This window comes from Pantherophis guttatus, chromosome 2, assembly GCF_059756535.1.
Source record: "Pantherophis guttatus breed Tessera chromosome 2, ASM5975653v1, whole genome shotgun sequence".
Lineage (NCBI taxonomy): Eukaryota > Metazoa > Chordata > Lepidosauria > Squamata > Colubridae > Pantherophis > Pantherophis guttatus.
This window is the reverse complement of record NC_142064.1, coordinates 4,464,597-4,490,118: the sequence shown is the minus strand read 5'-3', so window position 1 is coordinate 4,490,118 and position 25,522 is coordinate 4,464,597. Positions and strand designations below refer to the sequence as shown.

General features: G+C 43.9%; 1 protein-coding gene across 15 annotated transcripts in view; it reads left to right on the top strand.

The window, feature by feature from the left end:
- Positions 1-25,522, top strand: part of CELF4 (CUGBP Elav-like family member 4) — a 921,337-nt gene that overhangs the window by 138,145 nt on the left and 757,670 nt on the right. For all 15 annotated transcript variants that reach the window (XR_015732035.1, XR_015732034.1, XR_015732028.1 and 12 more), the window contains exon 2: positions 19,308-19,390. Coding sequence is in view for 2 of the 15 variants with exons in the window: in XM_087885501.1 (XP_087741627.1) it covers positions 19,308-19,390 (83 nt within the window). In the remaining 13 variants the exon portion in view is untranslated. The remainder of the gene's footprint in view (positions 1-19,307; positions 19,391-25,522) is intronic.

Below are 25,522 nucleotides of genomic sequence, written 5' to 3'. Positions count from 1 at the left end.
AGGAAAGGAAAGGAAAGGAAAGGAAAGGAAAGGAATCTCAGAGATATATCTTTCACCTTTCCTTGGTTAAATTCATTCAGGGCAGACTCTCTGCTTTGAAATCGTATCATGTATCAGTGTTCCGAATCAACGTAATAAAAGCTCTAACATTTGCAGGAAATTGGACTACAGCTAGGCGAGACTTTAGCCAGCAGAACCTGGCATCCGCCAACTACCTATGTTTTATTTTTATTTAATTTTTTTACATTAATTTCAAAAAAATGTGCATGGCGTTTTTTTGTTTTTTAAAGAGGAAAGCTTTCCCCATCTACTAGCAGAGATGTCAGCCACAAAACTGCAATGATGGGCAGATGGGAATTTTGGGCGCTGTAGTTCCCGAGGCACCTAGAAGGCCACCTTGTGCAGAATGACGTTTCAAGCCATTTGGATTGACGCACGCTTCTGGAGGAGTCACGACTGCTGTCAAGGGAAAACGTAACCTAGGATTGTGATTTCTGAAAAGGGGTTGATTCCCCCCCCCCTGTGGGTAGAAATTTTTTTAGCCATCCTGGGAACACATTAAATTGACCCACCGAGGCTCTGCTTCTAGTCTTATCTGCATCCTCAGAGTAAAATAGGTTAAAACAAAGCAGTCTCTTTGAAAAGAAATATGGGCCACTGACGTAAAGAAATGTACAGACCAGTAGTGGGTTGCTCCCGGTTCGGTCCGGTTCTTGCGAACCGGTAGTAATGGCAGCGGGAGGCTCTGCCCACTCACCCAGACATCATCATGAATGACCTGTGCATGCGCAGAAGCTTCTGCGTGCACACACTCCTGGTACGAACCGGTAGCGGATTTCAAATAGAACCCAACCCTGGTACAGAGGATTCTTGACTTATAACAGAGATGGGATTCAGCCAGTTTGGTCTGGTTCTTGCAAACCGGTAGTAATGGGAGCGGGAGGATCCACCCACCCACCCAGACATCATCATGAATGATCTGCACATGCGCAAAAGCTTCTGCATTTGTGCACTCCCATTGCAAACTGGTAGCGGTTGATAATTAGAACCCACCCCTGGTACAGATGGTTCTTGACTTATAACACAGATGGGATTCAGCCGGTTCGGTCTGGTTCTTGCGAACCGGTAGTAATGGGAGCAGGAGGATCTGCCCACCCACCCAGGCATCATCATAAATAATCTGTGCATGCGCAAAAGCTTCTGCATTTGTGCACTCCCATTGCGAACCGGTAGCAGTTGGTAAGTAGAACCCACCCCTGGTACAGATGGTTCTTGACTTATAACAGAGATGGGATTCAGCCAGTTCGGTATGGTTCTTGCGAACAGGTAGTAATGGGAATGGGAAGCTCCGCCCACTCACCCAGACATCATCATGAATGATCTGTGCACGCACAGAAGCTTCTATGTGCGCACACTCCTGTTGCAAACCGGTAGCAGTTGGCAAGTAGAACCCACTCCTGGTACAGACGGTTCTTGACTTATAACAGAGGTGGGATTCAGCCGGTTCAGTCTGGTTCAGGCAAACCTGTAGTGGCAACCTGTGGGTGGCCGCCCACCTGCCCGGGCGCAATCCCGTCCTATATTGCTGTGTTTTTGATGTTGCATACATGCGTGGATGGCGCATGCGAGGGAATTGCGATGTTTTGTGATGCCACACACATGTACAGATGGCGTGTGTGAGTGAATTGCCGTGTTTTGTGACACCGCAGGCATGCGCGGATTTCCGGTGCACATTTCCAGTGTTGGGTGAACCGGTAGCTACACTATGTGAAGCCCACCTCTGGCTTATAACCATTCATGTAGCAACCATTTGAAGGCTGTTGGCTGTTGAGCAAGAATTGGACTAATTTAACAGAATGACAGAATGATTTACATTCTGAATATCAGAATATTCTGATTCTGATTATATTCTGAGAATCAGAGCAAGTTTATAAGAGCATAACGGAATAAAAGAGTGGAAAGGGGACCTTGGAGGCATTCTGATCCAACTCACTGCTCAGGCAGGAAACCCTATACCCGTGATGGCGAACCTATGGCACGCGTGCCAGAGGTGGCACGCAGAGCCCTCTCTGTGAGCACGCGTGTTGTCGCGTGCCCATAGATTTCCGATGTGCATCTGCTCGCCGGCCAGCTGGTCTCTGCAGGCTTCAGAGTGGTGGAGCGCTGGAAATCAGCTTGAAATCGGTCTGAAAAATAGCCAAAAACAGCCAAAAAGCAGGCTGTTTTTCAGGCTGTTTTCAGGCTGTTTTCCAGGCTGCATATTGGGCCATTTTCAGGCTGTTTTTTGAGCTGTTTTTTGGGCCGTTTTTAGCCTGAAAAAGGCCCCAAAAATGGCCTGAAATTGGGCAAAAAACCAGCCAAAAAAAGGCATGCATCCACCAGCCAGCTGGTCTTGTGGATTCTGGTGCTCCAGTGTGTGCACATGAACACGCATGCACACACCTTCCAGTTTGGGCACTCAGTGCCGAAAAGGTTCGCCATCTCTGCCCTATACCATTTCAGACAAATGGTTATCCAATCTCTTCTTTAAAACTTCCAGTGTTGGAGCATTTACAACTTCTGGTGGCAAGCTGTTCCACTGATTAATTTTTCTCAATGTCAGGAATTTTCTCCTTAATTCCAGGTTGCTTCTCTCCTCGATTAATTTCTATCCATTGCTTCTTGTCCTGCCTTCAGGGGCTTTGGAGAATAGCTTGACCCCCTCTTCTTTGGGACAGCCCCTCAAATATTGGAAGACTTCTATCATGCCTCCCCTAGTCCTTCTTTTCATCAAACTAGACGTGCCCAGTTCTAGCAACCGTTCTTTATATATTTTAGCCTCCAGCCCCCTAATCATCTTTGTTGCTCTTCTCTGCACTCTTTCCAGAGTCTCTACCTCTTATTTTTTTTAATCTCATGTCATCGAAACATCATCCAGTGACCCAAACTGGATGCCATATTCCAAGTGTGGTCTTACTTTCTACCCTCTTCATCTCCATTTCCCAGAGGGAACTCTTGCTACGCTCTCTGTTGTCCTCTGACCCAACCTGTTTTGTTTACACAAAAAGACCTTGATAGTTATTCCCTCGGCTCTCAATCTCAGATCATCGGGGCTTGAAAAGAAAAGGGAGGAGGGGAAAAAATATTAAAATCCTCTTCTGGAGACGTCAAACTTCTTTCCGAGCAGCTGGTTGAAGACAGCTGGGTTCGTCGCAAGAGTTTGTTATAAGCTTACAAAACCACATTATGGCTCTTGCATTGTGTTGCGGCCCTCCGAAGTCTTTAGGGATTGATTAGAGGGGAACGGTGTGACCTTTGCTGCAATTATTATCCATCTGTGTTTCATGCAATTATTATTTATGTTGCTGAATCCCCGGGTGGCAAAATTAAAATAGGGGAGAGATGGAACTCTCTCCCCCCCCTCCCACCCACGACCATCCCCATCAAACCTTCTTCTAATTTCTCCTGTCTCCAGCTTCTGGGCTATTTCCACCTCCTTCTCTTTAACAATGTAGGCCTCCCTGGAGAGAGTTTGATACATCCTCGTGTTTCCTAGAGACTGTGGCTCAATAGAATGACAGTTAATTACTGGCTAGGATTGTCCACAGGCCTTCATTGAAGCAGAAGGAGGAGGAGGAGGAGGAGGAGGAGGAGGAGGAGGAGGAGGAGGAGGAGGAGGAGGAGGAGGAGGAGGGGGAGGAGAAGAAGAAGAAGAAGAAGAAGAAGAAGAAGAAGAAGAAGAAGAAGAAGAAGAAGAAGAAGAAGAAGAAGAAGAAGAAGAAGAAGAAGAAGAAGAAGAAGAAGAAGAAGAAGAAGAAGAAGAGGAGGAGGAGGAGGAGGAGGAGGAGGAGGAGGAGGAGGAGGAGGAGGAGGAGGAGGAGGAGGAGGAGGAGGAGGAGGAGGAGGAGGAAAAGAATGCCATGCAGGGTTAGGAAGTAAGATGCTGAATATGGTCCTTTCTTGACTGCCACCAAGAAGAGGGGGTCAACTTATTCTCCAAAGCAGAACAAGCAGAACATTCCTCTAAAGGCAGAACAAGAAGCAACGGATGGAAACTAATCAAGGAGAGAAGCAACCTAGAACTAAGGAGGAATTTCCTAACAGCGAGAACAATTAACCAGTGGAACAGCTTGCCTTCAGAAGTTGTGGGTGCTCCATCATTGGAGGATTTAAGAAGACACTGGACAATCTTTTGTCTGAAATGGTATAGGGTCTCCTGCTTTTCCAGGGGGTTGATCTAGAAGACCTCCAATGTTCCTTCAAGGTCCCTTCTTGCCCTGTGTACCCTTCTCTTCAAAGAAGAAGGGGTCAACTTATTTTCCAAAGCACCAAAAGGCAAGTCAAGAAACAACGGATGGAAACTAATCAAGGAGAGAAGTAACCTTGAACTAAGAAGGTATTTCCTGAGAGTTAAACAATTAATCAGTTCTAACTGATTTGTGGGTGCTCCATCACTGGAGGTTTGAAAGAAGAGATTGGATATCCACTTGTTTGAAATGGTATAGGGTCTTCTTCTTGGCCAGAAGGTTAGCAACAGCAATAGCAGTTAGACTTATATACCGCTTCACAGTGTTTTGTAGCCTTCTCTAAGTGGTTTACAGAGTCAGCATATTGCCCCCAACAATTTAGGTCCCCATTTTACTGACCTTGGGAGGATGGAAGGCTGAGTCAACCTTGGGCTGGTCAGGATTGAACTCCTGGAGTGAGCAGTGAGTTAACCTGCTATACTGCATTCTAACCACTGTGCCACCATGGCTCAGGTGGGACTGGAAGACCTCCAATTCTGTTATTCTATGTTCTATTTCTATAATGTAAAGGTAAAGGTAAAGGTTCCCCTCGCACATATGTGCTAGTCGTTCCTGACTCTAGGGGGCGGTGCTCATCTCCGTTTCAAAGCCGAAGAGCCAGCGCTGTCCGAAGACGTCTCCATGGTCATGTGGCTGGCATGACTCAACGCCAAAGGCGCACGGAACGCTGTTCCCTTCCCACCAAACCTGGTCCCTATTTTTTCTACTTGCATTTTCTGACGTGCTTTCAAACTGCTAGGTTGGCAGAAGCTGGAACAAGTAATGGGAGCTCACCCCATTACATGGCACAAGGGATTCGAACCGCTGAACTGCCGACCTTTCCATCGACAAGCTCAGCATCTTAGCCACTGAGCCACCACGTCCCCATATTTCTACCATAGAATTTAACAATTGAAAGAGCCATAGACACAGAGTGCCTAGAGAAATTCCCTTTTTTCCAGCCGCTCTAGGACTTTGTCAGGTTTCGATGTCATCTCAAATAAATTGCACTCCCAAACAATTAATCTTTGCTGAAATATTCCATTTATTGAGTACAACAGATCTGGCCCCGACTTCGTCGTAGCCGATACTAACCCTATGATCCCCAAACCCTTCCCTTTCTGTTCCCCAATTCTCATCTTCTCATTGGCCATCTTCCAAGTCAGTCTCCCCAGCTTCTGACCTCACCCCACAGGAATGTTCCCCCCTCCCATCCCATCTCCTAGGGGATATTATCTACCGAGAAAATAAGTAGGTGAAAAGTCAAGTTTTATGGCAGCATCAGAATGCTGACAGACTTTGCTTAAACCTTGTAGGAGGCAAAGTTAGTTAAGACCACATTCCAGAATGAGTCCATGACCCAGCTCACCAAGAGAAGTTTATTTAGCCACACGCATGGCTGGGTATATCCATCTAATCTCCCGTGGGTTAATTGACTGGTTCAATTGATTCTGGGTCAGTTAACAGACTGGGTCAATTAAACCTTTTTGGAATTGCTGTGACACATTGCTTCCTCCATTGACCCAATTAAGCATGTTGTGGGAGGGAAGCCAGCTACGTCTTCTGATGGCTGCTTGGGCTGGTCTCTCCTGAGTTCCCGGTGGAAAGTTTTGAGTCAACCAAATTGGACTTTTAATTTAACCCCCACTACAGTCCCAAATCTCCTAATCTATGTTTGCAACTCAGTAATTCAATAACAGAGTTGGAAGGTCTTCTAGTCCAATCCCCTCAACCTTCTCAAGCAGAAGACCGTTTATATTTTTCTGGGCAAATGGCTGTCCAATCTCTTCTTTGAAAACTTCCAGTGATGGAGCACCTCACAGCTTCTGAAGGGAAGCCGTTCTTCGGGTTCTCATTGCCAGGAAATTTCTCCTTGGTTCTAGGTTGGTTCTCTCCTTGATAAGCTTCCACCCATTGCGTCCTAACAGATTAATAGACTAACAGAGTAGGAAGGGACCTTGGAGGTCTTCTAGTCCAGCCCCCTGCTCAAGCAGGAGACCCTATACCATTTCAGACAAATGGTGGTCTAGTCTCTTCTTGAAAAACTCCAGTGATGGAGCACCCACAATTTCTGAAGGCAAGTCGTTCCACTGTTTAATTGTTCACCCTGTCAAGAAATTTCTCCTTTGTTCTAAGTTAGTTCTCTCCTTGACTGGTTTCCATACATAGCTTCTTCTCCTGCCCTCAGGTGCTGGAGCAACACCTCCGTGGGCCCCCACATGCATGCGCACGTGACCCCCCCCCCCTGTGATCCCCACACCCCCAACACATGTGTGTGTGATCTCCTGCCCCGTTTTGGGTCTAGCAGGCCTCCCTGCAGCCTCCTGGGACCAAAAACAGGCTGCGGGGGGAGCTCCATTCCCTGTGCCCCCCATGCATGTGCCCGCAATCCCCCACCCCTCTACACACATGCCCCGGGTCTCCCACATGTACCCGGTCCCTGCACATGTGCGGCAGAGACCCGAAAATCAGCTGGCTGGCGGGAGATGAGTGTGCGTACGTGGTAGATCTAAATTGGGGTAATGGCTCATGTGCCCGCAGAGAGGGCTCTGTGTCGCACCTGTGACATGCGTGTCATAGGTTCACCATCACGGATCTATAGTTTTGAAGGGAAACAATAATAAGGATATAATAAATAATACTAGGATATGATATACTGGTATACTAGATTCTGTAACCATTAGGTTCCTGCAATACATATATGCCTTTGTATTTGTATCACATGTATTATGCCTTTATATTTGTATCTCCTATAACAAACATATTCTGTTATTAGGCCTCTGTAATGTATCTGGTATTTTTTTTAAAAAATTTGATTTATATGCCGCCCTTCTCCGAAGACTCAGGATGGCTTACAATGCGCTAAGCAATAGCCTTCATCCTTTTGTATATTTTATACAAAGTCAGCTTATTGCCCCCACAAACTGGGTCCTCAATTTACCTACCTTAGAAAGGATGGAAGGCTGAGTCAACCTTGAGCCTGGCGAGATTTGAACCTGCAGTAATTGCAGGCAGCTGGTCTTAATAACAGGATGCTTTAGACCACTGTACTACCAAGGCTCGTTTTGTCAAACATATTTGTCAAACATATGTCCCTGCCATTTGACCTGAACCCATATCAATCTTCTCCCTGTTTTTTCTTGTGCCATCTAAGAGCATGGTATGTATCTCCAAGGGATAATTTACACCTCAGCCCTAATTTATGTTTGATCTGGATAAGATCTTGTCTTCCAGAGCCAGGGGCCAAAGTGGCCAATTGAGTAAACAAAGAAATGCTCAAGATGACTAACCTAAATTAGGAGGCCAGAATTGGGTACTAAGCTGACGTCTCTGAGGGTATAAAAGGACACCATACCTTCCCCAAGGTGTGGCTATTTCCTCGCATGCATTGTATCTGTATGTTCTGGATATAGTTCCACCCAGTATTTTGTTTTTGGCCATAAATAAAATCTGGTGTGTGTTTTTTTGCAAGCCTCGTCTTGAGTCTCTCTCTTTGGCATTCTGGTGATTCAAGTATATTTTGGGACCTTACAGTTTGCTTCAGTTCAAGAGACAGGCAGGGCTTTGCTTTCCAGACAAAGATGTTTTCCGAGATCAAGCAAAATGTCATCCAACATAGGCGACGGGCAGGATGAAATTGATATTATGTTCTAGTCTTAAAAAGAATGATTATTTATTTAAATAAAATGATGCATCGTCGGGGTTTGACACCAGAGAAATTGTGTAGAATCTATAAAGGCATTTCGAATCTTTGCTGGAAATCTGAACAAGACGAAGGGACATTTATCGTGCCGGGTGGACATGTAAAAGAAAAGAAAAAAGAAAAGCCAGAACATTTTGCATACAAATATACGCATTAATTCAGATGATTTTAAAGGTCAAAGTACGATTGAGAGCAGAGATTTCTTTTTGGGAGGACAATGAACAAGCAACTTGGAAAAAGTCATCTAACTAAGTTTTTATGTGTGACAATGGCAGTGAGATTATGATTTACTCAAAAGTAGGAAGATTCGAGGGGTGCGATGGCTCAGCTGGAGAGCTGACAGCCCAGGTTCGAGACCACCACACCACGAGGACTAGAAGACCTCCAAGGTCCCTTCCGATTCTGTTATTCTTGAAATTAAACAGTGGAACGACTTGCCCCTAGAAGTTGTGGGTGCTCCATCACTGGAGTTTTTCAAGAAGAAATTGGACAACCGTGTGTCTGAAATGGTGTAGGGTCTCCTGCTTGAGCAGGGGGTTGGACTAGAAGACCTCCAAGGTCCCTTCCAATTCTGTTATTCAGTTAACTTTCCTTCAGACACAAAGGCAACCTTCACACCTACATGAAGCAGGTGGCCCAGCCACTCTATAAACGAAGCCCATCCTTATTTTAACATGACTTCCCCTTTTGCATCCATGCCTCCAGCTTTACCATTTTTCAAGATTGTCACAGCACTTAGGAATCCATTCTCTCCCACCCCCCCTCCCCTCAAACCAGAGTTGAAATGCTCCTGGTTCAGACCGTTTCGGCCTCATCTCCCTTGGAATGCTGCCCGAGAATTGTCACATGGAGGGCAAGGCCAAACTTAGCACAGAGTCAAACAGAATTTTTCCAAAGCTTTTACTGACTGGATGAACTAATTGCTTCCTGCAAAAGCTCACATCCTGTTCGGTTCTCTTTTATGTCTTTATGGAAGGGGGCAATAATCTCCAAGCCTTACTCCCAAGTCAACCCTGTTTTCTTAATTGTTCCTGTCTCCTGGCAGCTCTGCGCATGCGCACACTGGGAACAGGCTCCCGCTGTTCTTCTGCCTCACTGATGTCAGACTCCAGAGACTCCGGAGGCAGCAAAGAACTACCAGATGGCTTTGGCCCGCTCTCTGCCTCCAACTCAAAGCCCTCGTCCGAGTCTTCCCCAGACTCCAGGACTGGCCCATGTTCCTCCCCAACCTCCTCACTGTTCAAATCTGCTGCCAGCTCTGCTGGCCACTGGCAGGCCACAGCAAAACCCTACTCTTCTCTAGCATTGATGATGTAACCTGTTTGGGTCATGAAACATCTGCAAGAAAACCACCGAGTTCAGAAAGCACCAAGGGCCCCAGAATCACCTTCCTCTTCCTCTTCCCCTCCTCCTCCTCTTCTTCTTCTTCTTCCTCCTCCTCCTCCTCCTCCTCCTCCCCCCTCCTCCTCTTCTTCCTCTTTCCTCCTCTGCATCCTCTCAGCAAATCCCACTCCCTTCTAGCACTGATGATGTTACCTAGTTGGGTCATAAAACTTCTGTAAGAAAATGACCAAGCTCAGAGAGCACCAAGAGCCCCAGAATCATCTTCCTCTTCCTCTTCCTCTTCCTCTTCCTCCTCCTCCTCCTCCTCCTCCTCCTCCTCCTCCTCCTCCTCCTCCTCCTCTTCTTCTTCTTCTTCTTCTTCTTCTTCTTCTTCTTCTTCTTCTTCTTCTTCTTCTTCTTCTTCTTCTTCTTCTCCTTCCTCCTCCTCTTCCTCCCCCCCTCCTCTTCTTCCTCTTTCCTCCTCTGCATCCTCTCAGCAAATCCCACTCCCTTCTAGCACTGATGATGTTACCTAGTTGGGTCATAAAACTTCTGTAAGAAAATGACCAAGCTCAGAGAGCACCAAGAGCCCCAGAATCATCTTCCTCTTCCTCTTCCTCTTCCTCTTCCTCTTCCTCTTCCTCTTCCTCTTCCTCCTCCTCCTCCTCCTCCTCCTCCTCCTCCTCCTCCTCCTCCTCCTCCTCCTCTTCTTCTTCTTCTTCTTCTTCTTCTTCTTCTTCTTCTTCTTCTTCTTCTTCTTCTTCTTCTTCTTCTTCTTCTTCTTCTTCTTCTTCTTCTCCTTCCTCCTCCTCTTCCTCCCCCCCTCCTCTTCTTCCTATTTCCTCCTCTGCATCCTCTCAGCAAATCCCACTCCCTTCTAGCACTGATGATGTTACCTAGTTGGGTCATAAAACATCTGCAACATCTCAGTCTCCGTCTCATTCGATCTCCTCCTTCTGGAGAAAGGGTTTTGTTCTAATCCTTGGGTCCCCATCGCTCCTCTTTGCTCCCAACAGACCTTACGAGTGGGGGAGGGGGGGTCTGTTTCCCCAAGGACAGGAACAGTTTGCCACCCATCCCCTTTGAATTATAGACCTAGTCTGGAAGCCTAGCAGACCTTCATTATTCTCAGCTGTCATGAGGGCCATCACCAGGAGAGGAAATATATAGCAACCATTACAGGAACATTCACACTCTGTAGTTTATCTTTTCGCTGGTGTGCCTCCATCAGCACCTCATTAGATGGTATCAGCTGCTCCAGGTTTGAGACTGGTGGCATTGTCTTCTCTCATCTTCTGGACAGCAGACAGCCGTACAGTGCATGATTTAGTACCAAAATATTGAGTATAGTTTTCCATTTGAGTTTTGACCAATTGTCTTCTCAAAACCATCCTGAAATCATTCACTTTCTCGTGGAACCTTCTTTCACATCAAAACAGACCACAATTATTTATTTGCGCAAAAGCAAAACTAAATAAAGGTGTGTGGGTTATTTCCAGGTTTACTGGGAAACCTAGTTTAGATTAAGCTTGTCTCAGTTTAAATTAGCCGACAAGGCTGGCTTAATGATTGTTAGGGATTCAACACTATTGGCTTCTGAACGGTGTTGAAATTCTCTGTCCTGGGATGGTAGAAAGAATGCTATTCTTACATGGCCATATAAGAAATGCAGACTTTGAACATCAGAATGTCCCAAGGGTGCTTTTTCAAAGGACTTTCTTGTTTTTCTTTGAAGATGTTTTGCTTTTCCTCCAAGAAGCTTCTTCAGCTCTGACTGGATGGTGGGGGATGGAACGATTTATATTCCTTGCAGAGAGCTGGTCCTTTGCATCCTTTTAGAAGGTCGTTGAGGCCACTTGGAGGTGTATCTGTGTCCTCAGGGTCACCTGAGTGGTGCAAATGGTTTCTGTAGTCCGCAATTTTTTCCTCTGGAAATCCGTTCCTAGTCTCATACCATTCAAAGGGTGTTCATCTCAAATTGTATAGCTCAACATCTGTAGAGATTCTCGGTCATCCAGGTCATGGTTGTCCCAAAGGTGCTTTTTCAGGAGGCAACTGGACTTCTGTGTTTTTTCTTTCAAGATGTTTCACGTCTCATCCAAGAAACTTCTTCAGCTCTAACTGGATGGTGGGGAATGGAAAGATTTATATTCCTTGCAGAATGCTGATCATTTGTGTTCTTTTAGACAATCATTGAGGCCACTTTGAGGTTTGTCTGTGTCCTCAGCGTCACCGACTCTCTAAAAGAATACAAATGACCAGCTGTGTGCAAGGAATATAAACAGTTCTAGGTTCTTGGTTTCTCTAGACTAGGCGTCTCCAAACTTGGCAACTTTAAAACTTGCAGACTTCAACTCCCAGAATTCCCCAGCCAGCAGGCTTGAATGAGGATGGGACTGAAACCAAGCCGGCTAAGGAATTCTGGGTGTTCCAGAAAGTCCACACATCTTCAAGTGGTCAAGGTTGAGAAATATTGATGTATGTTAAGAGGGAAAAAAAAAACCATCACATTTGTATTTGATCTTAAAGCCTATGGAGATCATCCAGGTCACAGCTGTCCCAAAAGTGCTTTTTCAAAAGGCAACTGGATTTCGTTTTTCCTTGAAGATGTTTCGCTTCTCATCCAAGAAGCATCTTCACTGCTGATGGAATAGTGGAGGATGGAAGGATTTATAATCCCTTGCAGTCATCTGAGTGCAGGGAGTGCAGAGAAGAGCAACAAAGATGATTAGGGGACTGGAGGCTAAAACATACGAAGAACAGTTGCAGGAATTGGGTATGTCTAGTTTAATGAAAAGAAGGACTAGGGGAGATATGATAGAGACATGATAGAAGTCTTCCAATATCTCAGGGGCTGCACCAAAAAAGAGGGAGTCAAGCTATTCTCCAAAGCACCTGAAGGCAGGAGAAGAAGCAATGGGTGGAAACTAATCAAGGAGAGAAGCAACTTAGAACTAAGGAGAAATTTCCTGACAGTTAGAACAATGAATCATTGGGACAACTTGCCTCCAGAAGTTGTGAATGCTCCAACACTGGAAGTTTTTAAGAAGAGACTGGATAACCTCTTGTCTGAAATGCTCAAACAGGAGGCTGGACTAGAAGACCTCTGAGGTTCCTTTCAACTCTATTATCTCAGGGGCTGCCACAAAGAAGAGGGAGTCAAACTATTCTCCAAAGCACCTGAAGGCAGGACAAGAAGCAATGGGTGGAAACTAATCAAGGAGAGAAGCAACTTAGAACTAAGGAGAAATTTCCTGACAGTTAGAACAATTAACCAGTGGAACAACTTGCCTCCAGAAGTTGTGAATGCTCCAACACTGGAAGTTTTTAAGAAGAGATTGGATAACCATTTGCCTGAACTGGTGTAAGGTTTCCTGCCAAAGCAATGGGTTGGACTAGAAGACCTCCAAGGTCCCTTCCGACTCTGTTATTGTATTCTGTTCTATATGAACCAGGAATAGAAATCCTTCCATCCTCCACCATTCCATCAGAACTGAAGAAGCTTCTTGCACGAGAAGCAAAATGAGGAAAAATGAAGTCCAGTTGTCTTTTGAAAAAAGATCTTTTAAAGGCTTAAAGTTGCCAAGTTTGAAGAAGCCGTCTCTAGAAGAAAAAAGAACTGAGGATTTGTGTTTCATTCCTGGACACCAGAGGGTTAACTCATGGCCCTGCCCTCCTTCTGGAGACCAGGATGGAGCCACAGGTGCAAGACACCTGTTCCTGCTGATTGCCCCAGCCTGGATTTTGCAGGAAGACTCGGTTAGCTATTGTTCCTCCTTTGGATGGAGATTTGAAGCTACAGATTTGCGTCCTACGGATCAGAAGCTTTGAACACCGGTGCATTTTCCATCTGGTTGCAAATCTGGAGTTGGCCATGTTCATGGAGAGACCTGTCTTCAGAAGCATGTCAAAAACGTTAGGCGGATTCTGTAGTTATATTGTTTTTACTAGTGTGTGGACAACCCTCTCTTCAGCAGCTTCCTTCAGTGTCGCGACAGATTTAAGACTTCTGCTTTGAAGTAAGTGCTAGTGTAAGGATGTATGTTTGTAAAGCAGGGGTGGAGAACCATGGGCCTTTTATGACTTATGGTCAGCATGGCTCACTTGGAAATTCTGGGAGTTGAAGTCCCCAAGTCATAAAAGAGTCATGCTTCCCCACTCCAGGTTCAAATGATTTTTTTAAATGATAAGTAGCTGGCATGTCCTTTTTCTGGCAATCCCTTCCCCCTTTATTTTTCCTCCAAAAGGAACACTGAGGGATAGAGGCCTAAGGAAGAACTAGAATTCACCATCTCCTAGTTATAAGCTCAAACTCACTTAGCCAGCTTTCATGCCTAGTCAGGATTAGAACTCATTGTCTCCTGGTGTCAGGCCTAAAGTCAAGCAGTTGGCTTTCATATTTAAAGGTAAAGGTTCCCCTCGGACATATGTGCTAGTCGTTCCCGACTCTAGGGGGTGGTGCTCATCTCCATTTCAAAGCCAAAGAGCCAGCGCTGTCCGAAGATGTCTCCGTGGTCATGTGGCCGGCATGACTCAATGCCAAAGGCGCACGGAACGCTGTTCCCTTCCCACCAAAGGTGGTCCCTATTTTTCTACTTGCATTTTTTATCTGCTTTTGAACTGCTAGGTTGGCAGAAGCTGGGACAAGTAACGGGAGCTCACCCCCTTACGCGGCGCTAGGGATTCGAACCGCTGAACTGCCGACCTTCGTGCCTAGTCAGAACTAGAACTTATTGTCTCTTGGTGAAAGGCCCAAAGCCAAGCAGTTGGCTTTCATATTTAAGGTGGGACTAAAACTCACTGTCTCCTGGTGATTGGTCCAAAGTCACCCAGCTAGCTTTCATGTCTAAAGAAGAACTAGAATTCACCTTCTCCTAGTGATTGGCCCAAAGTCACCCAGCCGGCTTCGGTGCCTAAGGTAGGATTAGAACTCACCATCTGTTTGTGTTTGGCCCAAAATCACTCACATGTTTGTCATGGCTAAGACAGGACTAGAACTTACCCTCTCCTGGTGAGTAGCGCAAAGTCACCCAGCTAGCTTCATGGCTAAGATGGGACTTGAACTCGTGCTTTCCTGCTTTTTAGTCTGGTGCCTACATATCAAAACCTTGTTACAGGGCTGAATTTAGTATTCTTTTTTAAAAATTTCAGGTAATCTGGGACATAATTTAAAATTGCAGGGAATTTACAGCATTTCTCCTTTTGAGCAAAATGCTGCAACCTAACCAAAAAAAAAAAAAATCAGAAACAAGAGTTTGCGCACCAATCTATCAAAGGAAGATGGAGAAAGAGGAAGAACATTTTTCGTGCATCCAGGGGACTTCTTATAATGTAGTCCTTCCTGGCTACTGTACTTTTATCTGGAAGCTAAAACCTATAAAGAATGGTTGCAGGAATTGGATATGTCTAGTCCTGTGATGGCGAACCTATGGCCTGTGCTACAGGTGGCACGCGTAGCCATATTGGTGGGCATGCGAGCTCAGCTCCGGCGTGCATGTGCGTGCTGGCCAGCTGATTTTCAGGCCTTCTGGGCCCAACAGAAGTAGGGAAATAGGCTATTTCCTGCCTCTAGAGGGCCTCGGGGTGGGAAGTGGGGAAGGCCCGTTTTTCTCTCTCCCCAGGCTCCAGAGCCTTTCTAGAAGCCTGGGGAGGGTGAAAATGGCCTTCCCCACCCCACTTGGAGGCCCTCCAGAGGCCAGAAAAGACCCGTTTGCCAACTTCTGGTAGGACTGGAAGTTGGCAAATGGGCAGTTTCCAGGCTCCAGAGGGCCTCCGAGGGGGTGGGGAAAGCTGTTTTCACCCTCCCAGGCTCCTAGAAAGGCTCTGGAGCTTGGGGAAGAACAAAAAATGGGACTTCCAGTCCCACCGGAAGTTGGCAATTGGGCCGTTTCTGGCCTCCGGGGGGTGGGGAAGGCTGTTTTTGCCCTCCCCAAGCTCCTAGAAAGGCTCTGGAGCCTGGGGAGAGAGAAAAACAGGCCCACCGGGCCATCACGTGCCAGAAGCTGGGGGGAGTGGGGGCGTTGGGCGTGCATGTATAGGGTGGGGCACATAGAATTACGGGTGTGGGCATACGTGCGCGTGACCCCACCTCCCACCAACCCCGCTCCATGACTGGAGGCTTTCAAAAAGAGACTGGACAACCATTTGTCTGAAATCGTATAGAGTCTTCTGCTCAAACGGGGTTGGATTAGAAGATCTCCAATGTCCCTTACAACTTTGTCATTCTGTTCTGTTCTGCTGTACTCTACATTCTACTCTTCTGTCTCCATTCCATTCCATTCCATTCCATTCCATTCCATTTTTCTTTATTCTGTTCTGTTCCATTCCATTCTGTTCCATTGTTTCTTTATTCTATTCTGTTCTCTCCTGTCCTGTCCTGTCCTGTCCTGTCCTGTCCTGTCCTGTCCTGTCCTATCCTATCCTATCCTATCCTATCCTATCCTATCCTATCCTATCCTATCTTATCTTATCCTATCCTATCCTATTATTTTCCCTACTCTACTCTACTCCACTCCATTCCACTCTTTTCCTAATTCATATTCTATTCTATTCTATTCTATTCTATTCTATTCTATTCTATTCTATTCTATTCTATTCTATTCTATTCTATTCTATTCCATCCCCATCCTATCCTATGTATACAACAAGATGCTCAGAGTCATGAATTTGAGATGGGCTGCTGTATAAACTGAGACATAAATTAAAATAAACAATAAATCACCACACCTAAGTGTGCTCAATGGGCTCTACAGACACAGATATATAGACGATACATAGGTAGGTCTCGATTAGCGTGGATAATGAATCCCACGAAACGGTTGCCTGCTTTGAATTTGCGCTACTCAGAGTGAGATTTCTACGGAAAATAGGGTAATTGGTTCCAGCTCAACAGAAATAGGCAAGGGAAAATTTTAAACAGAAATGTTTACGTGTATATTAATGAATTTTTTACAGTTCAGGATAAAAAGAATGTAATTTAAATGTACGGTAAACACAGCCACAGAGCGGTTACGGAACGCGAAATAAAACCAGACAAATTCTGCATAGCATTCCTGAAAAGAAGCTTTTACACACACACACACACACCTTCTTTTTAAAAAAAACTTATCCATTTTTCTATGAACCAGTTGCCAAGCATCCAAATTTTGATCACATGATCATGGAGATGCCGAAAAAGTCGTAACTGGGAAAAACAGTCGTCCGTCCATTTTTTTTCAGTGCCATTGTCACTCCGAATGGTCACTAAATGAACTCTTGTAAGTTGAGGACTACCACGTTTTCCCAAAAATAAGACCCTGTCTTATATTTTTTTGAACCCTAAAATAAGCATTTGGCCTTATTGTCATGCGCTCAAAAGCCTGATTGGGCTTATTATCAGGGGATGCCTTATTTTGGGGGAAACAGGGTACCTGTCATTGTGCATTGTTTGGGGGTCTTGTCTCCTTTAGCTGCTGAGACCCTTTTGCTGGAGTACTCCAATAAAAGAAGCTGAAAATACCCTTCCTCATATCTGGTGGTCTTTATTAGCTTTGTAGCCAGCCCAGGATCTGTTTTGGGAACAACAATTGTGGCCTTTAATCTTTTCACCATTCAAAAGTGACTTTAAAAAAAATACAATTGAGACATGAGAAAGATATTAAGACATATGGCTTCTACAAAGAGCAAACTTGACCAAATAATGTTAGGGGTGGATGAAAAGTTAATAAAGAAACTATACAACATTTTGTTAAGCTTAAAAATCCTCTCTAGGAGTCTCTTGAGGCTGGGGAAAGCAAAAAACGTCACTTCCTGTCCCACCGGGAGTTGGGAAATGGGCTGTTTCAGGCCTCCGGAGGGCCTCTGAGGGAGTGGAGAAGGCTGTTTTTGCCCTCCCCAGATGCACAGAGAGGATCTGGAGCCAGGTGAGAAAGAAAAACAGGCCTTCCCCATCCCCTCAGGCCCTCCGGAGGCAGGAAACAGCCTGTTTCCCTACTTCTGGTGGGCCCAGAAGGCCTGAAAATCAGCTGGCCGGCACGCGCATGCACGCCAGAGCTGAGCTGGCATGCCCACTGATATGGCTATGCGTGCCACCTGTGGCACGCATGCCACAGGTTCGCCATCACGGTACTATAGTGTTGGAAGAAATGTCCATCTGGGTTCAGTTCCAGGTGGGAAGAAAGACACTGGAAACATGGAGACTGATTGGAAAGATGGTTTAATGGTGGTCATGACCACATGGTTTGAGGTCCTGGGCAATCGAGCACATGGGAGAGAGAGAGAGAGAGAGAGAGAGAGAGAGAGAGAGAGAGAGAGAGAGAGAGAGAGAGAGAGAGAGAGAGAGAGAGAGAGAGAGAGAGATACCGATACCTTCTCTTGAGCTTTGAACTTGCTTCCTGTTCCTGTGAAAGAAATGTATTCTGATTGGTTGTTATACTCCCTTGGGGCCATGCAGGGGTAACTTTGTAGGTTGTCTTGAGTCCAAGACTTGGTTGAATCTTGTTGGGTGATGTAATGAAGAGGCTTCAGGCAATTCCTATTATGTCTTAATGACTTTGTCCTGGTTTGGCTCTTGAGTGAGGGCTAATCCTATCATGTCCTGAGAGTGAAGGTCTTTTGTTTTGTAGATAAACTGGCCCAGCCTTTTGTCTTGTAGATAGGTTGGCACCAGTCTTTCTGGGGTTATTAACAAAAGTGGGGGCTGCTTTCCAAGAGCATGTTTCTCCTTTTCTCATCCAGGGAGGTATAACATTCTGCCTTTTTAATATTTCCTAGAATATTTCATTCTTCTAGGAGAGGGGTGGGTGCTAATTTCTTACAATAGACTTAGACAAATGGCAAAAACTTTGGGAAAGCAACTATAAGCTGACAATGGCAACTATTTACAAGGAAAACCTATATAAAATGTTTTATAGGTGGCACTTACCACAGGCGAGATTAGCAAAGTTGTTTAAAAGCAGGTCCGCCAGATGTTGGAAATGTAATCAGACACCGGGTACATATTATCACACGTGGTGGAGATGTGCAAAAGCAAAGAAATATTGGACAAAAATGCATACATGGTTAGAAAAGATGTTAAAGTTACATACACCTTATAAGCCAGAAATATTTCTGTATGGTATAGTACCAGAAAAGTATGATAAAGGGAATATATATTTAATATTACATGTCTTGATAGCAGCAAGAATTATATTTGCACAGTACTGGAAAAATGAGGAAACACCTACAGAAGAAGATATATTTTAAAAAAAATACTAGATTGTGCAGAAATGGACAGATTGATGTTAAAGATAAAAGAAAAAGAAGATACAGAGTATTTTCGAAAATGGTTGGATAATAGAGAGAGAAATTAGGAGCTGGGAAAGTATTACTATGTAAGCAAATAGATCCAGACAATATGCTGTTTACAAAGCACTTATGTATGTAAACTGAAAATGTATAAATAAACTGGTTTTTTTTTTTAAAGTGACTTTAAAGAGGGTCCAAGTAATACATCTGCTAAAAGCAGAACTTCGAGGCAGGTAGATTCCTCAAACAACATATTTATTGGATACATCATATCGGCACAGCTAGTAAAAACTAACTCTAAAAGTTCCTGCAGTTTTTCCCCTAATTAAAAGAGCAAATATTTCCCTCCCCAGATGTCACTGGTCACATTGTCCAATGAAAGCAGCTGGCAGACTGCTTGGTCACTGCTCTTCTCCTTCAACTGCCACCTGTTGGGATGACCTTGGTTCCCACAAGAAAACTTTTTGTTTCGACTATTTAGCCAGCCTATCTATTTCCCGCTCTCCCTTCCCCTTCTCAGAGTTTGTGGCAACTATGAGGCTGCACAGTATGGCTTCAGACAGGTTTGCTTCAGAGTTGACAGAGGATTGGATTAAGCTCGTAGGCATAATTGTTCAACTAGCCTTCTATGTTTAGAAGTGGACACATCTGCTCCCGGAGAAGATCTGGTCCTACCAGAAATTGTATCTGGGGAAAGAGCTAGCCTGTTCTCATGGTTTATTTTTTTTCTCTTCTTCTTCTGCTTTTTACAGGTTGTGCCTTCCTAACGTACTGTGAACGGGAATCTGCTCTTAAAGCCCAGAGTGCATTGCACGAACAGAAGACTCTACCAGGGGTGAGTCCAAATCATTCTTTTAAGATGCTTCCTTGAGGTTGGAGAACATCAATGGGACCATGTTTGGTCCAAGTACGGCATCTACCGAGCGATGCCGTACTTTTTCTTTCTCTTTTGAACATCCTCTCTTCCTTGTGTTTCGTGGTCGTGCAGGCCCACCAAGAAGGAAGCTGAAGGAAATGGTGGTGATGATTTTTGTGAAAAAAGTTGTGGAAAATTGTGTTGGTTTTTTCCTTTCGAAAACTTGAAGGCGTTTGTGAGCAGTGACATGACTAGCTGTTGCGGAGACGGACAATGCGTTTCTCTTGACTTGAACCAAAAAAAGTTTCAGATGACAACTTTTGGTTGTTGAGTTCTTCACTCAAGTGTGTTGATGGCTGTTTGGATTTGGGCCGTTCTTGTTTTAGCATTTGGAATAATTCCGGGTAGCTTAGGAAAGGCAGGAGAGAAGATTGGGAGCAAATCGGCACCATTCTTCACAACTGGATCATAGTCTAGAATTTTTAGTGTGTTCCAGGAAAAAAAAATAAGTTCGACACAAGTAGAATGATTAAAAAAAAAAAGGAAGATAAAAATGTCATTTACAAAGCTACCTAATGTTAAGGATATTGGTGTTGTGTTACCAACCAGCAGAGTAAATGCACAAGGAAACGTTGCTGAGAGCAATGAATAAGAGATATGCAAACTGGTTTATCATAAGCTTACTTTATAGTAGAAAAAACAGTCTCATAGTCTTTAAACAAATTCCAAGTCTTTTCCAGTTAATCAATCCAGTAGTTACAGATATCTTCTTACCCAACAAACAGTAGTTCATTAGAATAACAAACTCACTCTGGTTCACAAACCACGATGATCGATTTTATGTTGTATGAATAAGACATACTGGCTTTGTTTGCGCAATGAGTTTAACCTGGTTGTTGAAAGCCAATTTAAAAAATAAAAAAAAAAACCTTGCTTACGCTTAAAGCAGATCAAGATTAACATGATAGGTGAATAATACAGATGCTCAGTTCACAAGTGGCTTGGTGAATAGTGTTTGTATGAAGAGAGCCACTCTTATGCCTAATGCTGGAATTTTAGACCCATTTCACAGAAATAGCTACCAGCAGAGAATTGAAAAAAAGGAATATGATAAAAGGAAGCGAATACGATAAAAGGAATTTATCGTAAATTGGGGGTCTTCCTTACTATTGTGCAAGTTTTGATACTCAGTTTTCCAGTTGTTGCTGGTGTAGGAATGGGAGACAGGTTGAGTCTTCAATGGCATTACTCACTATTTACAACTTGGGTAAACCGTTTCACCAACCACCTCCAAATATTGTTGTACATCCCTTGAACATTGCTGATACCGTATGTGCAGTTTTTAACTTCTCCCAGCTTTCTCGTTTTATTCTTTATTTCTTGGTGCTTTTAAAAGCTCAGGTACTCTGAATTAAACCTCTTACTTGAGTAAATGAAAAAGAAAGTTTTCTATTGTGTGTTTCTGGTTTATCAGATGATGAATCGTCCAGATTTGGCTTGGAGTCAGGCGATGCCAAAGTGGAATTAAATAAATAAAACACAGAGGTTATACCAAAAAAGACGTTTGGGACACTTAATACTGCCTTAATTTTTCCCATCCCATAATTTTTCTCTTCAGTTCTGAGTTGTTTTTCCCCCTCTCCTTGTAGAACTGTACTATACCTGAACTTCCTCATAAGGTCTTTCATAACCAAGGATGTGCATTCTTTCGTTATTTTGAAGATATTTAAAAAATATCTTTACTGATTCTTTTCACTCCGTTGTCCTCAATCTGTTGCTCAGCTCACTGAGAATGGCAGCAGTGAATTCAGCTTTATGGGTGTCAGTTACAAAATGCCACAGTCCTTCCTAGTTTTCCTTCTCTGCTACAAATTTAGTTTCAGCTCTAAAGTGAATTTTAAAAAAGACCAGATAGAGAAGGGTGAAAATTGCAGATTGCTGCTCCGATGTTTGAAACGGCTAACGTTTACTCAGTGTGTTTGATTGGAAACCATCGTAACGCTTTCGAAATAAGGACGAGGTTCATGGGTTTATTTTGGGGTGCATTGAATTCAGTGGTGGGTTGCCCCGGTTCGGACCGGTTTGCAATTTCTGGCAATTTCTGTTTAAGATAATAAGAAAAAATGCACTTTGGGGAGTATTTTATACATTCAATTAGAGCAATATATCAGGAACAAACAGCACAAATAATAGTTAATGGAGGTTGTGTTTAAAATTGAGAAAGGTACTAGGCAGGGTTGTCCCTTGTCGCCATTGTTGTTTATTTTAACTTTAGAAGTCTTGTTGAATAAGTTACGTGACTCTGATAAAATAAAAGGAATTGTAATTAGACAGCAGGATTATAGATTAAGAGCGTTTGCAGATGACCTGGTTCTTACTTTATCTCAACCTATAGAAGCGGCTCCCTATATGTTGGACATAGTAGCTCAATATGGCAAAGTATCTGGATTTAAAGTAAATCTACATAAGACAAAGATGATAACTAAAAATATGTCCATAACTCAAAGAGAAGACTTAGGGAGAATAACGGGGTTTGAAATAGTTAAATAGGTTAAGTATCTAGGAGTATATATTGCAGCCTCAAACACGAAATTGTTTAAAAATAATTATGAAATTCTTTGGCAAAAAGTACAGAAAGAAATGGAAAATTGGAAAAAAGTTACAACTATCATTACTGGGGAGGATAGCAGCAATAAAAATGAATGTACTACCTAGGTTTTTAGTGGAGTTGAGGTTTCAGGGGGGGAGTTAGTTAGTCTGAGGATAAGTAGGTTAATCTAGTTTATGATTGTTAAATGAAACACCTTGTATTTTGCTCTGGGAAGTCTGGTGGGGAGGGTGGGATGAGGAGAGGGAAAGGGTGGGGGGAACATGGGGGGGAAGAAAATTCTTGTTTTTTTGTAAAACTTTTCAATAATAATAATAAAAAAAAACGGTAGTAAAACTGGCAGGAAGTCCCGCCCACCACCCCGGATGTCATCATCGGCAATCTGCGCGTGCACAGAAGCAAGCGCATGATCCCGTTGCAAACCAGTAGTAAAGATAAGTAGAACCCACCCCGGTTGAATTCCATATTGAGTTATGGTTTCCCCACACAGTTTGCATTTGTGAGTGTCAATGCAAGGACAACATTTGGAGGCAGCTTCTTTATCTCCAATCTCCTTAGAAGGACTATCCATCCCAAACTGACTGCAGATTATGATCTTCCTAAATTTAACTTTCTTATTTCAGTTACTTTTTGAGTTGAATTCAGAAGGTGATTCTCCTTCACTCTACTTACTGTAGGATGAGTTAATCATAATCATCATCATAAGTTTATTTGTCAAGCAGACATAAGATAACAGGTAAAAGTATAAACATAATTTGAATACATGAAAAGAGTCAGTAAAAAGGAATATTAGGACAGGGACGGTAGGCACGCTGGTGCACTTATGCAAATCCCTTACAGACCTCTTAGGAATGGGGTGAGGTCAACAGTAGACAGTTTAAGGTTAAAGTTTTGGGGCTTTGGGGAAGAAACTACAGAGTCTGGTAGTGCATTCCAGGCATTGACCACTTCAGTAATAAAGTCATATTTACTGCAATCGAGTTTGGAGTGGTTTACCTTGAGTTTGTATCTATTATTTGCTCGTGTATTGTTGTGGTTGAAGCTGAAGTAGTCATTGACAGGAAGGACATTGTGGCAGATAATTTTATGTACTATGCTTAGGTCAGACGGAAGTCGGCGTAGTTCTAAGTTACCTAAGCCCAAAATTTGGAGTCTGGCGGCATAAGGTATTTTATTGTGGTTGGAGGAATGGAGGACTCTTCTCATAAAATATCTCTGGACATTCTAGATTGTATTCATGTCCGATATGCAGTGCGGGTTCCAGACAGATGAGCTGTATTCAAGAATTGGTCTAGCAAATGTTTTGTATGCTCTAGTTAGTAGTACAACATTACCAGAGAAGAAGCTATGCAAGATTAGATTAACAACTCTTAATGCCTTTTTGGCAATGTTGATAATGTTGGTAAGGTCAGAGGTGGTTTCAGCCGGTTTGGACTGGTTTGCCCGAACCAATAGCAGAAATTGCAGGTGGGCCTGCCCACCCCCCCTCCCCCCGACTCTATGCCATCTTATTTAGGCACATTTTTGAGGCTGGGAGCATGTGCGGAATGCTGGGTGCATTTGCAGAAGGCAGGCGTGCACGGCGAACCGGTAGTAACATAATGTGAAACCCACCACTGGATAAGGTCCACTTAGTAGAGTTGGTGGATAGCTTGTGGGTGTCAATAACTCTCACAATTTTGCTTCTTCGTGAGAGATATACCTTTTTTAAAAAAAATGCTGCCATGGAGCACAGTCAAAAACTCATGGTGTTGTGTGATGGATCTTCAAATAAACTCTACCGAAGACGGGGCAGAACAACGTGTGGCTCTCCAGATATTGGTAAATTGTGAGTCCACACCAGAGGTGGGTTTCAGCAGGTTCTGACCAGATCTGGAGAACCGGTAGCGGAAATTTTGAGTAGTTCGGAGAACTGGTAGTAAAAATTCTGGCTGGCCCCGCCCCCATCTATTCTCTGCTTCCCGAGTCCCAGCTGATCGGGAGGTAATGGAGATTTTACAGTATTCTTCCCCTGGAGTGGGGAGGGAATGGAGATTTTACAATATCCTTCCCCTGAAGTGGGGAGGAATGGAGATTTTACAGTATCCTTCCCCTGCCACACCCACCAAGCCACGCCTACCAAGCCATGCCACGCCCAAGCCACACCCACAGAACCAATAGCATTTTTTTTTAAACTCACCACTGGTCCGCATATATTTTTGGATCATGTTAAGCAAGGGAATTGCAGTAGGGTCACATCTGGGGAAGAGGCAGCAGAGATTTCCTAGACCATATTCAGGGGTGGGATTCACTTACTTTCTCTACCGTTTGCAAATCTGAGCACACATGCATCCCTGGACGCGCCTGGCTGTCCATGCATGCGCCCAGCTTTCCACACATGCACTTTGCTGGTGCGTGCACCTTCTGTGCATGCGCCAGGCCTCAAAAACGTGCCTAAATAGGATGGCATGGAGCCAGGGTGAGTGGGCGGGCCCACCTGCAATTTCTCCTACCAGTTCGGGCAAACCGGCTGAATATTTTATTTTATTTATTTATTTTATTTAATTTGATTTATATGCCGCCCTTCTCCGGAGACTCAGGGCGGCTTACAGTGCGTTAAGCAATAAGCAATAGCCTTCATACTTTTGTATATTTATACAAAGTCAGCTTATTGCCCCCATAAACTGGGTCCTCATTTAACCTACCTTAGAAAGGATGGAAGGCTGAGTCGACCTTGAGCCTTGGAGAGATTCGAACCAGCAGTAAATTGCAGGCAGCTGTGTTAATAACAGGGTGCTTTAAACCACTGTAGTACCAAGGCTCTGAATACCAACTCTGACCATATTCCTCGAGTGGCAAAACTCATAGGTGAAGCAAAGGGTTGCATTGTGACTTTTTAAATATGACAAAATTAAATATATGGATTTGGATTTCTTCCTTGCCTGCAGAATTCCTTCTTCTGACATAGCTTGGAGAAATCTCTGATGTCTGCACCCTTCTGGCTAAAGGGGATTTTTTTATTATTATAATTTTTTTTTTGCCAACATGATTGCAAGCTGTTGCTGAAAATGTTCCTGAAGGCACCATTCGTTCTAGCTGTAAAACACTTAAGATCTCAGAACAAGTGGGGTGATGCTATTTGGTTAGGCGTGGTCTGTTTTGTTCGTTTGTTTGTTTTATTAAATTTATATACCGCCCTACTCCCGAAGGACTCAGGGCGGTGAACAGGCACAGAATAAAATACATAAATACAAAAGTTAGAAACAATTTAAAACCAAATTAAATAATTTAGCCCAAAACAATTAAAAATCCCAATAATTTAAAACAAATTAAAATTTTAGTTTAAAAATTTAAAAGAAAGGGGAGAAAATTAGGCCAGGCCGGCTTGCTGGAATAGGAGGGTTTTAAGAGCACGGTGGAAAGTGTGCAGATCCGGGATCCTCCGTATTAATGAATGCAAGCCATTGCTATGAACCTAGCTAGTTACCCAAACCTTGTCTGTCATGCCCCAGTTCGAGTCTGAA